Source organism: Myotis myotis, unplaced genomic scaffold (assembly GCF_014108235.1).
Source record: "Myotis myotis isolate mMyoMyo1 unplaced genomic scaffold, mMyoMyo1.p scaffold_m19_p_14, whole genome shotgun sequence".
NCBI lineage: Eukaryota > Metazoa > Chordata > Mammalia > Chiroptera > Vespertilionidae > Myotis > Myotis myotis.
The window spans coordinates 43148336-43168348 of NW_023416318.1; the positions used below are offsets into that span (position 1 = coordinate 43148336).

Here is a 20013-nt window from a genome sequence, read left to right on the forward strand (position 1 = left end):
CCTATGACTGTTAAAATGTCAGCCATTCTGCCAACTGCCTTAATGGCAATTTCCCCAGCATTAGCAATAAATACGTGCATCCTTCCTTCTTTCAAGTTATAGTACATTGGCAAGTAACAAACTAACAACACTGAGTTTGGGCAATGTATTAGGTCTAAGCTTTTCTTCTGGTAATAGCAGCTGTGTCAGAGTTCTCTCCCCGTTTTGGAAGTGACAGGTAGGCATCTTATGCTGACTGGATTCCACACCCAGGTTGCTCTGTAAAGGGAAATTTTACTTTCTTAGAGACTGTTCCCTGTCAAGCTTTCATCTGAAATTAACTGCTCTTACCACTTAGATAGCTAAAAGCTAAGAAATACCTGGCTTTAATACTTAGCCACAAGAGTGGCTATAATTTTAGCTGGGTGACAGCCTGGTAAGGGTGATTCTTCCAGTGGACTCTGACAACCAATAGGCTAAGTCTGCAGGTTGTTCCCTGGCAAATGCATAATTATCTACTGCATGTAAAAAGGAAAGCCAAAGTTAGGCTAATTAGAACATCTCATACTTTACAAAATGGTGTTCTAAGATTGTTCTAAGTTCTAATACTGTTTAATTATTCCCCAAACCCTGTTCAGTAGATCTAATTCATTTATACCTATTTTAGAAATGAGAAAATTGAGGCTTAGAATAGTCAAAAAACTTGCCTACAATAATTGAGAGAATAATAGAGTCAGAGCTCAACCTAAGGCTCAAGATGTATTCATCCATTCATTGCTATAGGTTAAGAGCCTAAAATGTGTCAGGACCTATAAAGGCACTGCAAATATTATGAGTAAAATAGAAATGATACAGTCAACATGATGAAAGGGAAAATGCCTATAATCAAGAATACTCTATCTGGCAAGGTTATCATTCAGAACTGAAGGAGATCAAGAATTTCCCAAATATAAGAATAACCAATGGACGCAAGATACTGGGGGGTAGGGGAGGCCGGGGGAAGGTCAATGGGGAAAAAAGGAAACATATGTACTACTCTTTGTAATACTTTAAGCAATAAAATAAAATAAAGTAAAATAAAATAAAATAAAATAATCTGCCAAAAAGAATTTCCCAGACAAGCAAAAGCTAAAGTTTGTCACCACTATATCAGCATCACAAGAAATGTTATGCCCAGCTAGTGTGGCTTAGTGGTTGAGCGTCGACCTATGAACCAGGAGGTCACAGTTCAATTCCGGTGAGGGCACATGCTGGAGTTACAGGCTCAATCCCCAGTAGGGGGCGTGCAGGAGACAGCCAATCAATGATGTTCCTCTCTCATCAATGTTTCTATCTCTCTATCCCTCTCCCTTCCTTTCTTAAGTCAATAAAAATATATTTATTTTAAAAAGAAATGTTAAAGGAAATTCTTTAAGTGGAAAAAAAAGGCCAAACTAGAAATAAGAAAATATATGAAAGAAAAACTCTCACTAGTAAAGGCAAACATATCGAAAAAGTAGTAGACCAAACATTCATAAAACTATTATGAAAACAATAAAAATGGCAATAAGTACATGCCTATCAATAAACACTTTTTTAATATTTTTATTGATTTCAGAGAGGAAGGGAGTAGGAGAGATAGAAACATCAATGATGAGAGAGAATCACTGATTGTCTGCCTCCTGCATGCCCCTCCACTGGGAACTGAGCTTGCAACCTGGACATGTACCCTTACCGGGAATTGAACCGTGACGTCCTGGTTCATAAGTCGACATCAACCACTAAACCACGCCAGCCGGGCTCAACAAATACTTTAGATGTAAACGGACTAAGTGCTCCATTCAAAAGACATAGATAGGATGGCTGAATGGATTAAAAACAACAAAAAAGACCATTACATATTCTACCCACATGAGACTCATTTCAGAACAAAAGACACACACTGACTGAAAGTAAATGGATGGAAAAAGATATTTCATGAAAATGAAAAATTTTTTAAAAGCTGGGATAGCAATACTTATAGGCAAAATAACCTTTAAAACAAAGGTTATAACAAAAGACAAAGGAACTAGAAATTCCACTACTGGGTGCTTAGCCAAAGAGAGTGAAACATGAATTCAAAAAGATATATGCACCCCTATATTCAATGCAGCATTATTTACTGTAACCAAGATATGGAAGCCAACTAGGTATCCATTGATAGATGAATAGATAGAGGAGTAGTTCTATATGTATGTATACACATACACACACACACACACACACACACACACAGGAATATTATTCAGCCATGAAAATGAATAAAATCTTGCCATTTGTGACAATATGGATTGATCCAGAATGTGGACTTACTTATGCTAAGTAAAATAAGTCAGAGAAAGACAAACACTCTATCATTTCACTTATATGTGGAATCTAAAAAACTAAACAAATGAACAAAGAGAACAAACAGACTCATAGCAGAGAACTGATAGCTGCCAGAGGGTTGGGCAGGGGAGGACTGGGTAAAAAGATGAAAGCAATTAAGAGGTACAAACTTACAGTTTTGATATAAATAGTTAAGAGGGTAAATTTAATTTTATATATCTTGTACCACAATAAAATAAACAAAATATATTTTTTTAAAAAAACAAAAAACCTTGAACTGAATAAACAAGATGATTTGTAACAAGAATAAATTTTAATCCTACTAGTTCAAAGCATTAATCATGTATAAGACCCTGGAAACTATGTCCTTTTAAGAAAAAGCTGAAGAATAAGACAGAGGAGGCATATTTAACGTAAGTAAAGGAAGACTAAGTGAAACCTAAAAGAATTAGCACAGAGAAGGGAAGTTAAACTTATTCTGTGCTTAACTAGACTAGAGAGTTTATTAATGTACTTATTCAACTAATGTTGACAGAGAGTAAACAATGTGGCAGACACTATTCTGGGTGTTTTTCATATAGGACGAACAGAACAAAGATCCCTGCCTCCATGGAATTTATATCCCAGTGTAAGGGATAGACAAGCAATAGACATAAGTAAGTGTGTAGGCTGCTTCTAGGTGGCTTCCGATAGTCCCGGGTAGTCACACTCTTATGTCATTCCTCCCTGTGTGTAGACTGGACTTAACAAACAAAATACAGCAAAGATGATGAGATGTCTCTTCTGAGATTAGGTTAGAAAGAATATGACTCTGTCTTGCCCACACTCTCGCTCTCCTGACTGATTGATCGCTCTGATGTAGCCAGCTGCCATGCTATGAGCTGCCATGGGGAGAGGCCCTGTGAAGAGGCAAGGAGCTGAAGGCAGCCTCTAGCCAACAGCCAGCAGTGAACTGAAAGGTACCAACAGCCTTATGAATGAGCTGAGAATGGATTCATCTCCAGGTGAGTCTTAAGATGACTGCAGCCCTGGCCAATACCTTGAGTGCAGCTTGTGAGTCTAAGCAGAGAGTCTACACAGACTATTGACAAATAAAAACTATGATAATCTAGGTTGTTTTATCTCAGAGGGAAGGGGGAGGGGCGGGCAGAGATTAACCAAAGAATTTATATGCATATATGCATATCCCATGAACACAGACAATAGTGCAGTGAAGGCGTGGGAGGAAGGGGGGTTCACTGGTGGGAAAAAGGGGACATCTGTAATACTTTGAACAATAAGAATAAATTTAAAAATAATAAATAATAATATACTAACATGCAAAAAATAAAAATAAATGTTTTAAACCACTAATTTCTAGAATAATTATCTAATGCAGCAACATATAACTAATGCAATATATTAATCATATGGTATGTTAAAAGAGATGCAAAAAACGTAGAGCAGGGTACAGGTGGAGGGATGCGAATTATCCTTTTAAAAAGAGGTGTTACAAAGACTTGCAAGTGAATGTTTACAGCATTATTCTTAACAGTTAAAACATGGAAACCCAAATGTCCATCGTTGGTGGATGGATAAACAAAATGTGGTATGTCTATCCAATGGAGTATTAGTCAACCACAAAAAGAAATAAGACATGCTACAACATGGATGAACCGCAAATGTATTAAGAGAAAGAAGCCAGTTAGAAAGACTACATATTATATGATTCTATTACATGAATGTTCAGGAAAGAACATCTATATAGCAGAAACTAGTTAATGGTTACCCAGGTCTGGAGATAGGGATAGAATTAACTGTAAATGGCATGAGGAACCTTACTGGGTGATGAGATCATTAAAAAACGGGATTGTGTTTGTGGTTGCTCAACTCAGCAAATGTGTTAAAAATCATTGCATTATACACTTAACACAGGTGAATTTATGATATGTAAACTATACCTCAAAAAAGTTGTTTAAGAAAACCATGCGCGTTAACACAGGCATGGCTGAGACTATGACAAATGAGTAAAAACTATAAGGAAGGGCATTAGGCATGCAAGTAGTTAGCGGAACTACACCATACAACAGCATAAGCACACCTGGTGTGTCTGCAGCACAGCAAAGGTGTGGCTAGAGCTGAATATTTTTAGATAGGAAGGTAGGAGATGAAGTGAGGGAATTAGTGAAGAATAAAGGATGGTGGTGATAGAAATCATGTAGAGCATTTTATGCCACTGGCTTTTACCATGAGAGTCAAAGAGAGGTATATGAAAGTTCTAGGCTGAGGAGTGATATGATCCAACTTGCATTTCAAAAGGATTATACAAGCATGGCCAGTGTGGTTCAGTGGTTAAGTGTTCATCCATGAACCAGGAGTCATGGTTCAATTCCTGGTCAGGGCATATGCCTGGGTTGTGAGCTTGATTCCCCAGTAGGGGGCGTACAGGAGGCAACCAATCGATGATTCTCTCTCATCACTGATGTTTCTATCTCTCCCTCTCCCTTCCTCTCTCTGAAATCAATAAAAATATTTTTTTAAAGAAAGAATCATGTAACTTAAAGAAACTATAAAAAGAAATTATAAAAGGCTCCATATAAACTAGCTACCTCCAGAGTTAACCTCACATATCTGACTGGGATACTAAAAGAGGTCTGGACACAGACAATAGGGTTGTGAAGGCCAGTGGGGGCGTGGCCTGGAAGAGATAAATGGAGGGGGGGAAAGGGAATATATGTAATACTTTCAACAATAAAGATGTTAAAAAATAAAAAAAGGGAAACTTGCCAGTGTCTCAAAATGTGGCCTATGAACCACCTGCATCAAAACCTGGTTTCAGAATACTTGGGGCTGGGGATGTGAGACTCCAAATTTTACAAATTTCCCAGGTGATAACTCTGAGAAACACAATGAACTAGATAAACATCAAGGTCCCTTTAAACTCTAAATTATGAGAACATATGTAGGCAACCTGAACCATGTCTATCTAAGAAAATGGCTAGGGCTTATTATAACTAGACTAGAGGCCCGGTGCACGAATTCGTATACGGGTGGGATCCAGCCGGCGCACCCCAATCAGGGCCAATTGGGGACAGACGGGGGAGGGGCCGTAGGAGGTTGGCTGGCTGGCCCCACCCCCATTGGGGTGGCGGTGGCCAATCGGGGGCAGGGTTGGCCGATAGGAGGGGCTGCAGAGGTTAATCAGCCAGTCCCACCCCAATCAGGGTGTGAGGGGCTGATGAGGGGCAGGGCTGGCCGGGGGTAGGAGCCGTGGGAGGTTGGCTGGCTGGCCCCACCCCCTTTGGGCCGGTTGGCCAGCCTTAGTGTGTGTCATAGTGACCGGTTGTTCTGGTCATTCCAGTCTCTTGGCTTTTATATATATAGATATCTGAATTGATTATTTTATTTTATTACAGATAAAGTGCATTTTTTCCCCATTTCCAAAAACCTTACCCAGTTATTTTTTTTCCCAGCATAAATTTCCATGTTCTCTCCATATTGGGGCTCTTCCAGCAATGTCTGGTATTCGAACATGAGGCGGGAGCTCTCACGGAGACGGCTGCATTGAAATTGGTGATATTGTTGCACAAGTTCCTTCACCACAAGTAAGAGACATTCGGGATTTGAGGGATTCCAGGAGGCAAGGTTCTGTAGAAGCCATAAATAAAAGGCCAGTTAAAAATGAATTCTCATACAAATCCAGCATACAGTAGCACATCGATATAGAGGGAAAGAATGATGAAATTCTAAGAGGAGCATACTCCTCCTCTTAGTGATAAACTCAGAGCTGAAGTTAGAAAATTCTTTTCAGCTTGGCGATTTCTCCTGCCTTCTAAAAACCCTCACAGAAAATCAAGAGAAATTCCATCATGAGTAGCCAGAAACAGTAAAGTGTAAAGCAGGGTAGTAATAAACAATAAACCTAAATATCCTAGAAGACTATAATTTTAGCTCTGGAAGACTTAATTTGTTTCTTACTCATTTATAATTTTATTTTTTTAATCTGCACCTAAATTCAGCATTATATGCTAATGGTATCAACTCAGATCCACAGACCATCTGTGATACCAGATATAAATAAATGTTCTGGTAAACACTAGAGCCCCACAGAAATATAAGCATAATGCTGATGGCTCAGCCTGAAAAGGAATGGAGCAGAGATGAGGGAAAATACAATTTGCAAATGCAAGATTCAGAGAAAAAAGAGGAAGAAAATGGCTTTGAGAGCTTTTGACCAGGAAAGGGGCTAGAAATGAGAGAAGAACTGAAAAGTATATACTATTTTTAAGCTCACTTTCATTCATTCAACAACTATTTACCAAGTGCCTATTATGTATGCGCCACTGCTCTTGGCAGAGATGAGAACAAGCCAAACCCTTGCTCTCAAGGAGCTTACATTTTAGTGGCCAAAATAAACAATAAACAAACAAGGAAATATGTCAGATGGTGATAAATGCTACTCAGAAAAATAGAGCATGCATCCCAGAAGCCTAATGAAGGAAGTATGTCAAGGAGAAAGAAGCGATCAGACTGGGTCAAATGATGTTGATAAGTAAGATGAGACCTGAGAACTGACTGCTGGTTCTAGCGACACTCAGGTCAATCCTGTCCTCAACAAGTGCTACTTGATGAAGTAGAGCTTGATTTCCGAGGGTTTAAGAGAGAATGGGCAGAATGCAACAGCGAACAGCTACACCGACAATGCAATCTGGTAACTAGAGGGGGTGTGGGGTTTAAGGGAAAGTTTTGCTCAGATATTTGTAGCCTAATGGAATGTTGGTGTGGAGAGGGGGTAAACGTGATGATGCAAGGTGGGGAAGCAGAATTCCAGGAAAGAACATAGTAAATAGGCAGCTAACCCTGGGATCTCATAGAGTGTTGGCCTTGGCAATAAGCAGAGAATCCATCCAAAGGGAAAGGAGAAAAGTCAAACTAGATAAGTGGGAATGCAGGCAGGCCCTTCCATGTGGTGAGAGGAGCTGGTGGCGGTTCTCTCCAGAGAGCTGATATTATCTCCTGCAGCAGGAAGGAAGGTCATCAGCTGAGAGTGAGAAAGGAGGAGCGAATATTAGAAGTTTGAGAAGAAGTGTGAAATAGTCATTTAGAAGAGTCATTCAGAAAAATAAATGGACTGAGGAAATTAAGAGGAATTCCACATAGTGCTAAAAGCTCCACTGAGGTTGGAGGTATGATTATTAAGTGAGACCAATTAGTATAAATTCCACTGTCTGGGTGCAATGTGGAATGGGAGGAATTTAAATTTAACAAAGGCTGAGGTTTTGCCAGACAAGTACAATAGACAGAAAGAGGGACAAGAGATCTTAGAAAGTTTGCAAAACAATTATTGTAATTATGAACCATGCACTTTAAGTCAGGAAAAAGCCAAGTAAGTTCATAATGGAAGTGAGAGTTAGTGAAAAAGTGGTAGGACCTATAGTCCTGGTGAGCTGAAAAAAATTGTTGGAGTTGAGATACTAAAAAGAATGAATTGGAAAGACAGGAGGTGTGGTCAGAAAATAGGACGTTTGAAACTGAGATGATGGAGGTGATCTGTAACTGGTATTAACAAGGTCTGGCTAAGAGTGTGCCTGGCTAAGGTAGAAAGGAGGACAAGATCACTGAAGGAAAGGAAGTCAGGGACTGACTGAGAGGCCAGGGTGTTGAAAGGGTTATTTATATGAACATTAAATCACCTGAAACCATGGCAAGGGTAATAATGCAGAGTAACAACAAGCCATGTGCTAAAATCTTCAATGAAGGTCTATAGATAACAATAACAAGGAAGGATTGGTGGGTCCTATAGTCTGAAGGCATGAATTTCAAAGCTGGGGCTGGGGGATTAGAGAAAACGAACTGACATTTTCCTTGCTAGCAGCATGGAAGAACACCTCCATATATTATTATATCATTTTATAGATGAAGAAAGTGAGGCAAAAAGTAGTTCAATATCTTATCCAAGGTCACAAAGAGATCAAACAATAATGCTGGGTTTCTGACAAGCAATTTGACTCCATGTTCCTCTTTAAGCACTACACCAGATGTTCTTACACAGTTTTGTCTCAGGTACCTTTGACAGTATTAAAAAGTATTAAGGTCCTGGCTTCTGTATATGTGAATTATATAATTAAATTTACTATAATAAAATGAAAACTGAGAAATTAAAAACAATTATTAATTCATTTCTAAATTACAATCCTACATGTTAATATAAAAACATTTTAATGAGATAACTATATTTCCTGAAAAAATAGTGAGAAACATGACATTGTTTTATATTCTTGCAAATCTCTATGTCTGGCTTTTTAAAAAGCTGGACTTCCCTATATGCTTTTACAAAATTCAATGTTGCAATATGTTGTTTTGGCCGAAGTATATAAAGAAAATCCAGCCTCACCTAACAGTACATTGAAAGAGAGGAGTACTTTTAATAGCCTTTCAAATAATTCCGGATATTCTTCTTTGATACTGCACCAAAACTCAACAGTGGTAGTTTCTTAAAGGTTAGCTGCAATGTGAAATCTGAAGGTATATTAATAAACATTTCATGTTCTTACATTAAATTCCATTTGTCTATCCTGCACTTTTAAAATTTATCAATTACAGTTGACATACAATATTGTATTAGTTTCCGTTGTACACCATAGTGATCAGACATTTACATAACTTCCAAAGCAATCAACCCGACAAGTCTAGTACCTATCTGACACCATACATAATTATTACTATACTAGTGGCCTGGTGCATGAAATTTGTGCACAGAGGAGGGGGTTCCCTCAGCCCAGCCTTCACCCTCTCCAATCGGACATCCCTCTCGCAATCTGGGACCACTGGCTCCTAACCGCTCACCTGCCTGTCTGCCTGATCGCCCCTAACCTCTCTACCTGCCTGCCTGCCTGCCTGATTGCCCCTAACTGCCCTCCTCAGCCAGCCTGCTCTCGCCCCCAACTGCCCTCCCCTGCCAGCCTGATCTTGCCCCCAAAGGCCCTGCCCTGCTGGTCTGATCTCACCCCCAACTGCCCCCTCTGCCTCAGCCCCCACCACCATGGTTTTGTCCGGAAAGAAGTCAGACATCCGGAAGATGGCCAGTTGACCGGGTCTAATTAGCATATTACCCTTTTATTAGTATAGATTATTGAATATATATTCCCTATGCTTTATTTTACATTCCCATGACTGTTTTTATAGCTAGCAATTTGTACTTCTTAATCTTTTCATTTTTTTCCACCCATCCCCCATTTGCAACCATCAGTTTGTTCTCTGTGTTTCTGAGTTTATTTTGTATTTTAGATAGATTCCATATATAAGTGAAATTATGTTATATTTGTCTTTCTCTGTCTGACTTATTTCATGTAGACTTTAAATGGATTTTACTCTTGTATGATTCTGTACCATCATGCATTGTTATTTAGATAATACTGATTCACTGAGTTATGCAGATCTTCCAAATGTTGACATGTTTCATTTACACAATATCAAAAAATCACATTCATTAATATCATTGACCAATCTCACCAGAAAAGTCTTCTATCAAAAGAAGACAAAAGTTAAAGAAATGCATCCTTTAAAGGGGTAATAATTACTCTGCTCTACAGAGTGTATGGATTTATAGGGACTAAATGGCAATGAGAAAATCATGAAATGTTCTTTTATTTATAGGAAGGATAGGTTTAAAGGGATGTTTAAATTAAGACTTGATGAACAGAGAAAAACTTAGAGCTTCAGCATCATACAGTGATTGAAAGAGGCCTCTTGCTATGAAGTAATTTGATAGAGTACAAAGTCCTGTCCTCACTTTTGAGCTCCTCAAAATATAAATAGGATAAGAACAACATAGTATAAAACAAAATGATCATTATGTAGTTTGGGATGCATTTTCTTCAGCGATCAATCAAACATTAATAAATAGAATACACAGCATTCCATTTCTTGATTAAGTATTCCTTTTAAGTCCTTGTTCCAGTAGAGAAACAAAAAGCTTTAGTTGCTTCATTAAAAAAAAAAAAAAAAAAAAAGCCTTTGTAATTCAATCATTTCTCTTTAGCTCTTTGCAAATTAAAGGCTATAATCTATACACACATACCAAAATATATATATGTGAAAGCATATAAGCTGGCAAACATCTCTTACCAATTTGAATTCATTTCAATTGATTCAACCTAATTGTTAAATGCATAGTAAAGACAGGCCAGCCAGTCCCTTTCCATTAAAATACAATCTCCCAATACATGAAAATGCATCTGACCTCTTTGGCCATTAAATGCACACTTCCCTAAGAACTGACTTAGCTGAAAAACATCCCCATCAAGGGAGATACAGATCTGCTCAGTAAGATCAAATGTCCTCTACTATTGCTGCTACATGACTACTTTTACTTATTAGGTCATTTGTGGTTTGAACCACTTTGCCTAGAAGAAGAGACCACAAAAGATATACTAGATTTTGGTCACTTCCTAAGCCTAGAACACATTTTAAAAACAGGTCTAGCAATGCAGTATATTAGAGCTTTCACTATCTTGAGTAGGAGAGAGAGAAAAATGCCCAAAGTTTCTTCAGAAAAAGGGAGCAGGAGCATAAATTAAGTGTGAAAAACAGAAAAATAAGTATTTCTCTATTCACAAAGCTCTTACTGTACTTTTTGGTACTGCATGAAAGAAGAAATTTGAAATGAGAATGGCCGTGAAGTATGCATAGGGTTCATAATATATTAACAAAGAGAATAGAAAAGAGATTTCAATAATGAGTAATGAAAAATACATTAAGAGAAAGTGATAGTCCTGGCCAGTTTGGCTCAGTGGATATAGCATTGGCCTACAGACTGAAGGGTTCCAGGTTTGATTCCGGTCAAGGGCACGTATCTTGGTTGCAAGCTCAAACCCCGGCCCTGGTCAGGGCACGCGCAGAAGGAAACCAATCGATGTGACTCTTTCACATCAATATTTCTCTCTCTCTGTCTCTCCCTCTCCCTTCCACTCTCTTTAAAAAAAAAAAATTATATATATATACACACACACATATATATATATATATCGATATATCAATATATCAATATATTAATATATATATATATGTATATATGGAAAAATATCCACAGGTAAGGATTAACAAAAAAAAAAGAAAGTGGTAAAATAGACAAAAACAAAAGAATTAACTATTCTTATGAAACCTTATCCAGTCTCACTAAACACCTATGAAGCAGTTCAGGAAAGGTATTATGCCAATTCTTTTTAAAGACTGCTTAACCAGAGGTAGAATAACTGCTGAGGGTTGTCTACATGACAACTGACAATGTAGAATGTAGACCTGCCAACCCTCTCCGCATTCAGTTTACTGAAGTATCGTTTTGTAACCAAAGAATTGGCACCAGCCTCTGTACAGTTACAACCTATCTCACGTCTCGTGATCATTCTGACTCCCACTTTGGCTTTCCTGTCCAGGATGCCTGACTTGAGGGATGCTCCTCTTCATGCGACCCCTAACCTTCCCACATTTCTCTCTCTTAAATACACTCCACCACACATTTTATATCCCCTAATTAATAACCCCACGAACTTTAAAAAGCCCAACCAATTCTCAACTCCTTTTTGAGCTTCCTTATTGTCAGCAACATAGAGAGGGATAATGTTCTCAGACGCCTAGCTCACCCCAATTCAAATCTCACTTATTCAAAACATGGCTTCTCAGCCATGCTGAAGCAAATTCATGTTCAAGGACACCAATAAATGAAAATGCTGGGAAACATGTGCTAGGTTCATATCTATGGGGTGATGAAGAAGGAAAATAAGCAACTTAACAAATGAGTCCTAGAACTATCACTGCCTAATACTGGAGGGGAAATCTTCTACAGGATAAATAAGTTCTTCTAAAAAATTAAAGCTTATAGCCCGACTAGTGTTGCTCAGTGGTTGAGCATCAACCTATGAACCAGGAGGTCACAGTTCCATTCCCAGTCAGTGCACATGCCTGGGTTGCAGGCTTGATCCCCAGTGTGGAGGCAGCTGATCAATGATTCTCTCTCATCACTGATCCCTCTCCCTTCCTCTCTGAAATCAATAAAAAAAAATTTTTTAATTAAAGTTTATATAAGAGTTTTTAATTAATTAAAGGATAAAGTACAGAAATAAATTAGAAATATTACTAAAAATTATATGGTAATAATTTCCCAATATATACATGTATTAAATCAAAAGTGTACATCCTTATGGGGATGACAAGAGGGAAAGGGGTGGGGGAGGTAGGAGAGGGTGGAAGGGAAGGAAACTTGACTTTGGATACATGCACAGATGATGTATTATAGAAATGTACATATGAAACCAAATAAATTCAATACAATTTTTTTAAAAAAATGTGTACATCCTAAACTAATATAATGTCAATCATATCTTAGGTGATCAGGGCCTGCTGGCTGGGGGGGAAGAGCTAACCGCCACAACAGCAGGTTGTGGGCGGGCCAACTGGGGCCTGCCGGACGGGAGGGGGGGGGGGGGGGGGAAGGGACCCTGAGGTTGGCTGCCACCCCAAAGAGGGAGCCAGCCCTTGGCCTCCCTGGGAAAAGGGCCGCATCTTCTGCCACCCACCCCCAGTTTCACATCCCAGCCCGGGGGCCCAGCCCCAATCAGGCAATGGGGGCCTGTCGGCTTGGGGGAAAGACCGAGAGGTTGGCTGGCAGGTCCCATTGGCGATTGGGGCCTGCGGACTGAGGGCAGCTCCTGCATTGAGTGCCTGCCCCCTGGTCGTCAGTGCACGTCATAGCAACCAGTTGTTCTGGTCATTCCTTCATAACGGTAGCTTAGGCTTTTATATATATAGGTGTGTTTTTTTTAAGGATCCTTTTTTCAAAAATCATTCTCAATATCCCCTAGAAATCCTATTTCTAGAACTCTAAGAAAACAACAAAAATAAGGGGGGCTCACAGACAAAATATATACAAACAGTCATTTATAATGAAATCCAAATAACCTAAATACCTGATAAGAAATAGTTGGAAAAACTATTAAGTCACTTAAAAAAATAATATGGAGCCAATATGTTTACAAATACTGTGTAATAGTGTAGAAAGTACTTTTGTTAAAATATTAAATGAAGGCAGATAAAAAAGCAACTGTATGATCTTAACTTTGATTATCCCCATCCCTTCCCAACCCTCCACAACATAAATCATCTATGCATAGAAAAATTACTAGAAGAAATGTTAACAACTGATGTCTATGATTGAGAGTTATTTAAAAGAGGTTTTTCCCTTCTATATTTTCTCTTTTTTCCAAAATTTCCAAGTATATGTTTATACATACATATGCATAAGTGTATATGTGCACATATATAGGCACATACTTTCATAATGGAAAATATAAATTTTTAAAAATAGAATAGCATACTTCAGATACTTCATTTCAAATTATTTCTCAATCTCCAAGTTTAAGAAATTCCACTTGCCATTTACATATTTTATGAAGTCAGACTTCAATTGTGTCTTCAGATCAACAAAATGTTAGCCAATTCCACAGCCTTCTGGAGAACAAATCTTGCATCATTTAATCCTAAGTAAATATGCTTCAAGTAACCTTGAACTCACTGTTTCTTAAATTCCAAGCTTCACAGAACATTTCCAGAAAGCTAATGCAATATGCTAGAATGTAATGGTCACAGTTGTAGGAACTTACTATGTTTTTCTCAACCAAAACTCTTTTGTGTTACAGTCCTCTGAATGGAAATCTTAGGAAAAGACCACTGGCATTTTACACTTCTAGCAGAACTGTAACTAGACAACATGGATTTTTTTTTTATAGCATGAATTTTTTAAATGTCACTTCATCTGAAGAATACAAAAGATAACAAAAGTCAATTTGCTATTTGTCATATTTGTAAGAGGACCAAGTATTAATAGAAATTTACACTCTAGGGCAGAGTTGTATATGTATAACTCCTCTAATATATCATCTAAAATAATTTAAGTGAAATTATCTTAAACATTTTTCATATTTCCTTAAAATATAGCACCTTCTTACCTTTTTAAAATACAGTTAATATCACATGAATTTGGAGGTAGATGAGAGGAAAGTTAGATTAGGAGAAACTAACTTTGGGACTACACAGAGCAAATCTACTCCCACCTCCATATAAATATATATGGAAATATATATGTATATATATATATATATGTATATATATATATATATATGTATATATATATATATACATATATATATATAAATTGAAGATATATATAAAACACAGCACTCCCTATAGCATAAAGATAAGTATAAATAGCATATCCTTTATAGTTATAGTTAACTTATAGTTAATGTTTGGGGATTTTATTTTTGAGAAGATTCAACTATTTTTTAAAATGGGGTACATGGAAGGGGAGAGAACATTATAGTTGTATTCTGCTTCACAACAATTTGTAGGGTACTCTTAGAAGTAAATTTTGGTAGGGCAAAAAATTAAATAGGGTCCTTTTGTAATCCTCAGTGGCTTTTTTGTTGTTGTTGTTGTTAATCCTCACCCAAGGATACTTTTCCATTAATTTTTAGAGAGAATGGAAGGGAGAGGGAGAGACAGAAAGAGAGAAACATTAATGTGAGAGAAACACATCTATTGGTTGCTTCCCATACATGCCCCAATCAGGGCCGGGGATCAAGCCTGCAACCTAGGTATGCGCCCTTGATCAGAATCGAACCCAGGACCCTTCAGTCCTTGGGCCGATATTCTGTCCATTACGCCAAACCAGCTAGGACCTCGGGGGCTTTATTTAAAATATTCTAATAATTTTCTTCATCTTTATAAGCAGAGCCTACTGTTGCAATGATGTTTGAATTTGTTAATTTCAATGTTTGAACACTCAGTGGATTCTGGGAAACTCAAAAGCTAATTCAAAGCTAATTCTGACAGCCAAAAGAATAACTTAGGAGACAACCATTCAAGGTCATTTCTGGGATTAATATGAGCTAGTAAAGGTATACCTACTTAGGAACTGTGTCTGACAAGTAAACTGAATGTACTCTGATGAAATGTGGTATTTTGTGACCTGTGCTCAGTGGCTACTGCTGGTGCCTGGAGTAATCTGAGTAGAAGTCACTCCAGACCTCTTAAACCTGCTTTAACTACAACACCTCTGCCACTCTTTGTTTTGGTTTGGTTTGGTCTGGCCTGGATCTTGGTTTTGTTGAAGTTTTATCTAAGATGTCATTTGAAAAAAAATTTTTTTTGAACAAATATATGTCTAATACAAAGTGAATACTTCAGTGAAATCTTATGCTCCTTCTGTCCTTCCAATTTGTGACCATCTTCACCTTGATATCAGAAGCTATGCTAAGAAAAATCCAGAATCATAAAATAGCCTGGAGGGCCTTTAAGATGTGCTGAAATTTTTTCTAGTTTTTAAGACATTTGCCCCAAGTCACCAAATTAGTCTACAAATGCACAGTACATGTTTTTGAGTAAAGGGATTTATCTCCTTAAATCATACATATCTTGTCAATAAGTAAAGTGGAACTGGCATCTCCTCAAAAAACCTAGTGTGTGTGGGGCAGCCATGGAAGCTTCTGACTGTGGTTCTGCCACAGCTTTCTCTAGAGCTCTCCAAGGTTCTGAGCTGCCTGTCAACCAGCCAACTTCCCTGGATTTTGTAAAGAATTGTTGCAACCTAGGATCTTTCTAAAAGGACTTTATTATTGCCTTGCCAGGATACTGGTTACTAATGGCAATATGATCCTGATTCTATATCAATACAGAGATGAGAAGTACATATCCTTGAGAAGAATAAAGGTAATGTCTTGGGAAAAATATGCAAATACCGTCTGGCCGGTGTGGCTCAGTGGTTGAGCATTGACCTATGAACCAGGAGGTCACAGAACAATTCCTGATCAGGGCACATGTCCAGGTTTCAAGCTTGATCCCACGGTGTGCAAGCGGCAGCCAATCCATGATTCTCTCTCATCATTGATGTTTTTCTATCTCTCTCTCCCTCTCCCTTCCTCTCTCTGAAATCAATTAAAATACACACACACACACACACACACCTCAGTAGCTGAAAAAATCACTTTTCCATGTGATTTTATGATAGAAGTGACAGACTCATAACATATATAAAGCAAAATAGGGAACCTTAAATCTGAATTTTTTGAAATGCCATTCAGTAGGCAACCTCACCCACAGTTGCTAGGTAAACAAAACTTCCAATTAACAGAGGAGTTCTGGGGAATCTTCAAATACCTACCAAAAGATGACCTACTGGGGCATCACCCCAGAATTTCTCTATCGTCCCAGTTTTGTGCTAGGGTTTCAGAATCATTGGAATTGGTGTCAGAATCATTGGAATTGGTACACTTAACTTATTTAATTTCTTCCACAGGAGGTATACTTTCAAAAAAATATATTTGTATTATTGATATTACAGGTATCTCCAACTTCCCCCCTCTCTCCGCCCCCCGCTTCTTAGCCCCCAGGTCTTCACTACCCTATTACCCATGTCCATGGGCTATGCATATAAATATTTAAGTTCTTTGGTTTATCTCTTCTTATCCCCCCAACCCCACATTGAGGTATGTCAGTCTGTTCTTAATCTAAAATATACAAAAATATCTCCAAATTATGCCTTTGGCTCCATTTTAAAAAATCAAAAAATTGTATTATCCCATCTTCAGAAGTGGCTGTAAGATTACCTTTCAGTTCCTCTTAAAGTGAAAAGCACACAGCTAGCTCCATGTCATGTTGAACTGCCACTTTAAATAGGTCTCAAGGATCACACAGCATGCTCACTTCCACTTCTTTCTTTGGAATTAGGGGTAAGTAGATGGGAGGAAACAAGGTGGGAGGAAGCAAGGGAAGGAAGGAACCTCAAACCACACCTCTTGGTCCAGCCTTCCTTGCTTATTAAGGGGGAAGAAAGACAGCAGATACCTCTCTATCTTGGAAACCTCTCAAGTGGACCAAGTCTGAGAAGAAAGGAAATGCGCTCCACAGAACATTTCTAGTCTTTCTTCTCTTAACAGTATAACTAACCTCTTGGAGAATAGAAATGATATTTTTCCACAACGTGTATAAAATAACTAAGACTGGGAACACTAAAATCACTTAATATAAGCATGAATATAGAAGAAAAAGGTGGATTTAGTTATTATTCAATAGTATTATTCAACTCTTTGGAGAATGCTAAATTAGAGAATGCTAATTTGAATAACTAAATCCACTCTATTTCTCTTGTATAATGTGATCTTTATCCACACAACTTTAAGATACTATCTATTTTTTAAAAAATCAAATCTATTTGAGGTTAAAATGCTTATATTTTATACCTATTATTTCTCAGAAAAAAATAAATATTACTATTTTGGATAAAATGCCAGAGTAGACTAAAATTTTATTTAAAACCACTATACAGCCCTGGCCAATGTTGCTCAGTAGATCAAGTACTGGCCCGTGCACCGAAGGGTTTGATTTCCAATCAAGGGCATGTACCTGGGTTGCAGGTTCAAAAAGAAATGGGAATCTACCCTGAGATCTGGTCCTGATCTGGTCCTGCAAGAGGCAACCAATTGATGTGTCTTTCTCACATCGATGTTTCTTTCTCCTTCTCTCTCTTCTCTCTCCCTTCCACTCTCTCTAAAAATCAATGGAAAAATATCCTCAGGTGAGAATAGCAACAACAAAATAAAAGCCCTATACATTAAAAGGTTAATTCTGCCTATACAACAAAGTGTTTTTTTAAAAATTGAAACTGAAACTTAAATTCCTTTAAGCTGACCATGCATTGAATTTACCAAGATCCCAACAATTACCCCCCCAAAAAAATCCTTTTGTGGTTCCAGATTAGATGTGGCTCCAAAAACAGTTGCTGCTATTTATCTGAATCATTGATGCCACACACCTTCTCAATCAATGCTACTCAACCTCTGAGAATAAAAAGCAACGTTGCAATGGCAGAAAAGAAATTAGTAGCCCGCTGGCATGGCTCGGTGATTGAGCGTTGACCTATGAACCAGGAGGTCAGGGTTCGATTCCCAGTCAGGGCCCATGCCCGGATTCAGGCTGGATCCCCAGTGTGGGGTGTGCAGGAGGCAGCCAATAAATAATTCTCTTTTATCATTGATGCTTCTATCTTTCTCTCCCTCTCCTTCCTCTCTGAAATCAATAAAGATGTTTTTAAAAAGAAATTAGCAAATATGATTTCTAATTTAATTCAAATTGTTTTTCCTGTGGATGTATTTAAATTGTCCAGGTTGCTCGAATATTACCCAGGGACGTGATTTTGAAGGAGACAGCTTGTTACTGGCTTTTCTGGCTGTACTACAAGAAACAAGTGTGAGCTTATTTTAAGCTAATGTGTGCTTCTGTGTTTCTTTACAAGATATTGACTGCAATCGTTCAGTTAAAGCAAACACTTTGTTCAGGCCTGACTTGTCATAAAAAATGTCTTTAAAACTTAGAAGGTTAAGAGTCCCAATTTCTGCCTATAGACTTTTAAGCTTTGAGCAAATTATTTAAATAGGATGAAAGATAGTTCTCATTTAGTGATCTCTGCTACCAGCAGAGTGTTTTTCAGCTACAGGTGTGTCACATCAAAAGAGTCCTATCCATTCTCCTATATCAAACGAACAACTTTCTTCCTGCCTCAGTCAGGCCCACATCTCAGGGTAGATGCTCATTTCTTCTCGACTACCAAAATCAAAAAGAGACCCATAGAAACAAGACAGAGAACAAGAGCTCCAACCAAGTTGTTAGTTTTAAATAGAGAAACACCTATTTAAAACTACTCTGACACCTGGTTTCTGATCCCTGCCCTAAATGATTTCCCTAGCTAGACTTGGCCCCTGGGCCACCTGCACAACTGCTTCTCCTTACCTTAACTTTGCTAGACCTTCTTTTTAGTCAATATGCCAGTCTTGGGCCTTCCTGGCCAGTGATCTTAAAGCCACCAATGTTTTAGTAACACAATTTGTGTATAAATAATTAGAAGAAACTCCAACTGAAAAGGAAGCTACCCCAAGCTCTTCCTGTTATACCAGCCACATGCAGCTACAAGAGCAAGAAAGAAAAGCCACACAAAGTGGGCCATCAACTAAAGCAGGGGTTCTCAACCTTCTGGCCCTTTAAATACAGTTCCTCATGTTGTGACCCAACCATAAAATTATTTTCGTTGCTACTTCCTAACTGTAATGTTGCTACTGTTATGAATCGTAATGTAAATATCTGATATGTAGGATGGTCTTAGGCGACCCCTGTGAAAGGGTCGCTCGACCGCCAAAGGGGTCGTGACCCACAGGTTGAGAACCGCTGACTAAAGGAAAGGACAGACACAAAATTCTGGAATAGTAAGAGCTTTCAGTGTCCCTATCGCTCCCCATAAAAACTCTACCTCCCACTCCTTGGGCAAAGGAAACAAAAGAAAAAATGAACAAATTGACTATATCAAGCTAAAAAGTTTTTGTACAGCATAGGAAACCATCAACAAAATGAAGAGACAACCCACTGAATGGGAGAACATATTTGCCGATACATCTGATAAGGGGTTAGTATCCAAATTTTATAAAGAACTTATAAAACTCAACACCAAAAATAAATAAATAAACAATCCAATTTAAAAATGGGCAAAGGACCTGAATAGACACTTCTCCAAAAAGGACATACAGATGGCCAACAGACATATGAAAAGATGCTCAATGTTACTAATCATCAGAGAAATTCTAATTAAAACCACAATGAGATTTCACC

The 20013-nt window shown here is 38.1% G+C and overlaps 1 protein-coding gene across 2 annotated transcripts in view; it reads right to left on the reverse strand.

Annotated features, from left to right (window-relative positions):
• BABAM2 (BRISC and BRCA1 A complex member 2) overlaps positions 1-20013 on the reverse strand; it is a 357703-nt gene that overhangs the window by 240753 nt on the left and 96937 nt on the right. For both annotated transcript variants that reach the window (XM_036335009.1, XM_036335008.1), the window contains exon 5: positions 5758-5952. In XM_036335009.1, coding sequence (XP_036190902.1) covers positions 5758-5952 — 195 coding nt within the window. The remainder of the gene's footprint in view (positions 1-5757; positions 5953-20013) is intronic.